The 4,982-nt window shown below is 36.9% G+C and overlaps 1 protein-coding gene across 1 annotated transcript in view; it reads right to left on the reverse strand.

Annotated features, from left to right (window-relative positions):
- Positions 1 to 1,266: 1,266 nt before the first annotated feature.
- Positions 1,267 to 4,982, reverse strand: part of LOC107091061 (interleukin-11 receptor subunit alpha-like) — a 52,705-nt gene continuing 48,989 nt past the window's right edge. Inside the window, exons 10-12 of the mRNA XM_015384785.1 lie at positions 4,285 to 4,384; positions 4,077 to 4,182; positions 1,267 to 2,369 (exon numbers count right to left, since the gene is read on the reverse strand). Of these exons, the coding sequence (XP_015240271.1) occupies positions 4,104 to 4,182; positions 4,285 to 4,384 (179 nt within the window). The 3' untranslated portion in view covers positions 1,267 to 2,369; positions 4,077 to 4,103. The remainder of the gene's footprint in view (positions 2,370 to 4,076; positions 4,183 to 4,284; positions 4,385 to 4,982) is intronic.

Below are 4,982 nucleotides of genomic sequence, written 5' to 3' on the forward strand. Positions count from 1 at the left end.
TATATCTCACAAAAAAACTGTGATAAGGGAATTTTCATGCGACTGGGATCTTAGTATTTGCAAAATAGCTTTTCTTTCTTTTTTCAACCATTTGTGAAATTTATCTCTATCTCTTTTACCTGTATGTATGTGAGGTTTCTGTACCTCCACCATCCCTTTCAGTCTTTTTTAAGGAGGCAACACCATCAATACTTTCATTGTTTTTCAATAAATCTGTTATTAAAATAGTGCATGTAAGGGGTGTTTACTTGTTATCTTTGCGTGTCATTTTTACATGTACATCATAAACCCCTATGAGCTGTTGCTCACACTTTTTATTCCACCTCCTTCCTTCGCTTCATCACTGAATACAATGCGGTTGTTTATTCTTGGCCCATTTCAAATCCTCATTTTTTTCTTGTGATCAATGTGAGTTCTTAATGCGGGTGAAGAAGAGAAAGGGGTTGAAACCGACCCACCGTTACTATGCCCCTGATCCACCTCTGCCCCATATTATCTTGCAGTTTTTCTGTAATTTGAGAAATACACCAATCTACAGAATGTGATACAGAAAACATTTCTGACGGTGGTGAGCAAAAAAATTTTTTTTTGTATTCCAAATGCTGAATTGTAAAGGGTTTGTGACACTGATCACAGCCCTCTTGGGTATTTCCACTCAGATTTCAGGGAAATCCCCCAAAGTTTATATTAATAATGTACATCTAATCCCAACATTATGCTCCGAAAGACACCCTGCCTTAGATCTTGGCAGATTGTTGTCTATGATGTGAAAGGGTTAGGTAAAGTATTTAGTAATTAGGGGTTTGTACCTGCACAAAATTTTAAGGAACTATGAAGGGGTTTTGGATAGCATGAAGAGTACATTTAATTTTTTTTTAACTGCAGCATAAAAACTAAACTTTTTAGCATCTTTCTAGGCACAATTGGGAGGTGTGTGCGCTGCTTTACAATTGTGAGCCAAATTTGTACAAACTAGCAGTGTTTAGTGTTTACTAAAGATAGTCTGTATGAATAGCAGCTACTTTGCCTAGATCATTATATCAAATTACTCCTGAGTGCTGCCGGCCCAGTTTGGGCATGATTAGGTCGTAGCATTGGCATAAAGCTACAGCCGAAGGACGACAGTGTTTCCTGTTCTCCTTTGATAGTCAAACAACTTTACTGCAAACATGAATAAAAAAGATGTTATAACAACTAGATTATAATTTTCTTGCTTTATATAGAAATTGACTGAAAAAAGTTCATAATTTTGAATGTTTTTTTTTGTTTTTTTTACTATATGTTAATATTTAGAAAGTTTAGGTTAAACTAGACTTGAATCAGTTAGACTGGATTTAACTTCTCTTATAAGGGTTAGGGTTAAACTCTATCCCTAATTTTGACTATATTAGATATTTATATATAACTAAGTGACAAATTAATGCTGGTGATTTGTGAAAGGCCAGTGACCCTCACTCTTCCTCAGTCACATAAATAGAAATCGTTCATGGATGGATAAAGTACATAAAACAACAAGAGAATACGTGTACTTAAAGTGACAGACAACGTAACAAGTTCATGCAATGTAAAACCATTCATGCAAGACATGGTATCATGCAACATAAAATCGTTCTTTATAAACCACAAAGAAATTCTTACAACCCAACCGTTCGCCCTTGACCCCGATTCTCCAAACCAAAAAAGTCCCTCGAGTCAAAAGCGAGTTACCGACGGACTTTTTAATCCCCCATACAGAGGCCGTAATGCCCATTGTTGCTGTTTTTTATTTTTTTTGGCGTCAGACTCGCACTCACCCAGACTGGCAGAGCTTTTGCTTCCTTCACAGCATTGAGGTTGTCAATGTAAGAATGATTCTGTCCATCCAAAAGAAGAGATTCATATAATAAATGAATGAAACTGACATTCTAGGTGGGGAGAAAGAGCCAAGCAGTTCCACAATAAAATCCTATGTTCTTGTGTTTGGCAGCTGAAATTCTCGTCCCATGGCCTTGCTAAAAATTTCAAAAGGCACAAAGAGTCCGTCCACCCGGAGCAGCATTATTTGTGGAAGGAGAATTTTCCTGGTGCTGTTTCTTCGTTCTGATGAACTGAATTTGGTCTCAGGTTTTCCTGATGATGCATTATGGGTAGTATAGTTAATGGATGTCACTGAATTAGTCCAGCGAATGCTTCCAAAACGTCACCCTGCAGTCATCTGGTAAATAGCAACTCTCCTTTCGGCTGTTGTCCCTGCCATCCTCGAAGTAGGATGGAGTAATGCTCTGATCATAATTTAGCTTAATGTGGAGGGTCAACGCCTCACAGTGATGTAGGTGATGTGATGTTTACTCACTGCTGAAGCTGACAGGTTGTGGACATTTCAAACAAACCTGAAAAGAACAAAAATACTTACTAAAAAAGGATAGAAAGGCAAAAAAATGCAGCTGAAGAAAACATCTGTAAATCATAGTATAATTTGTAAGGCAGGAAGAATGACAGATATGTTATGTACAGTTATAATCTGTATGTGCGTGTGTGTGTTTAAGCGTTATAATCACATGTTGGCAAGCTATCAGAGGGGTTGTCTCAAAGATGTTTATAGCAACTCTTTGAACTATGTTCCATCGTAGAAAAGAAAAACCACACGAGGCTTCTCTCTGGTTGAGCATCCTTTTGATGATCATGGATTGCGTTTTTTTTATCACAGTAAAGTATCTTAAATAGGATTTTAATTAGCTTCAAATATTTTGGCAGATTTGTTTAAAACCTTCAGATCAATCTGGTAAACAAAAACAAATGTGACTGCTGCTGGATTTCCAACATTATGGCTTGGAAGAATATTCCAAACTTGAAATGCGAAATGATTCACATCTTCATCATTTCATATCTTCTGTGTTTGATTGAATTTAGAGGTATTATCAGGTTTATTAAGTATTTGTTCTAGGATGGTCCTATTTTTCTGCATCTAATTTTCTCTATCATCTTTGACGTGGGGCTGCTCAGTGGCGCAGTGGGTAGCACTGCTGCCTTGCATCAAGAAGGTTCTGGGTTTGAATCCCGGCCCAGGGTCTTTCTGCATGGAGTTTGCATGTTCTCCCTGAGCATGCGTGGGTTCTCTCCGGGTACTCCAGCTTGTTCCCACAGTCCAAAAACATGACTGTTAGGTTAATTGGCAAACATTGTGTGCGATGGACTGGCGACCTGTCCAGGGTGTACCCCGCCTCTTTCCCATTGACAGCTGCCCTCGTGACCCTACTTGGGACTAAGCGTGTTGGAAAATGGATGGATTTTTTGACGTTCTTTCTTGTCCTTGAACAACAGCATCCCCATTGTATGATGTTGCCAAGAACTCTGTTAAACAAACCTAGGAGAGTGTATTATTAAGTGTTAGCTTTCTTTCCAAAAACTAACATGAAGGGTAAAACCGGATTTTTTATTAATTACTTCATCAATGGAGATTGTTTTGCCATTTATTATTAGTTTCTAGATGTTTGTCTTTGCATTGCATAAAGGGGGCCAAATACTAATGCTTGTTGCATTCATTCAAGCTTTCAATGAATGCATCCAAATGGAAAACAATTCATATAATTTAAAACCTGGTGTAGGTACCAGGTGACAGAGGAACTGTCACCAGAGCACCAAAACTTTGCAACTTACACTGACTGGGCTTCTACTCTGCAGACTCTTGAGGTGATTAAAAAGCTTTAAAATACAATATATTTAAAACAGCTTTTGTTTCGGCAGCAGTTAATTATATGTTTTTGGTTTTATTGATTTATTTACTTTATACATAAAATTTTGATATACTGTATCTCTCGAAAGGTGCAATATAAAATAGAATTTTACCTTATTACTTTTTTTATTCCCAAGTACAATAAGTATCAAATAAACTGCTTTACATTTGTCTTAGCATTTATAATGATAAGCAATAATATTGACGTTATTGCAACATTAAAAAAACGTAAACAATTTCATGTGATATGAATAGTTTTTATATTCAAATAAATGTGATAAATAACCCAATCAAAAAGAAATGTCAACTTAAGAAATTTAACAAAAAAACTGTAAAAGAAAAGTAATTTTTTTCCAAAACCCACCTTAAAGGCTGCAAAATAAGAGTCCAATTAGATTGGTATAGATTTCATCTTGACCATAGAGGCGAGTTCTTGTTTGGTGGCATGATCATGCCTTTTCTGCCTCAACCTGGAATTACAAAAAAGCAGCAGGATCTTAGGTCCCTGCCAGAAATACGGAACATAGAGCTGTTAAACATTTAGGGAATGTCTGTGTGTGTTTGTGTCTCACCATATAACAAAAATCAAGGATAGGACGGTGGTGAGTATGAAGATGGAGAACAAAACCAAGAGGATGACCAGTCCCAAATTACCTTCATCCCCTTGTAAACCTGAATATCAAGAAGGTGTGGGGGGGGGGAGAAACAGATTGTTACCAAAAAAAAAAGGCAGGATAGGAAGCGTAAAGTATAAATATTAAAAATATATATAAATAAAGATAAAGAATTGAGAGTTTGACTGAGGAAAATTGGGAACATGAAAGTAAAACAAAACCCAGTGGATGCAGATGGGTTTAAAGAAAAAACAGAAGAGATTTCACACATTGCTGGCTTGTTGTTTACGAAATTGGGCCAAAAAAAAAAAAAAAAAAACTGCTGGTGTGGTCTTGGATGTAATTACTCCATGGTTAGAAGGCAATCTGAAGACTGCCATTCCAGCTTTTACACAAACATCCAACCATTACGCTTATATAGGAGAACAAAACTTCTTCCACACAAACAGAGAAAAAAATCCCCTTTCAAATGTATAATCAGCACTTCATGTATACAAATGAAATAAACTACTGTTATTAAGTTAATCTCTGCTTTGCCTCTTACATGTAGGTGTTTGTGTATGCTTGTTGCAGGCCTCCCACATGCGTACAGTAAGGAGAGGCCAGCAGTCAGCTTTTAACCCTGTTTCAGCCTGTGTGTGTGTGTGTGTGTGTGT

This window comes from Cyprinodon variegatus, unplaced genomic scaffold (assembly GCF_000732505.1).
Source record: "Cyprinodon variegatus isolate N-32 unplaced genomic scaffold, C_variegatus-1.0 Scaffold323, whole genome shotgun sequence".
NCBI classification, from domain to species: Eukaryota; Metazoa; Chordata; class Actinopteri; order Cyprinodontiformes; family Cyprinodontidae; genus Cyprinodon; species Cyprinodon variegatus.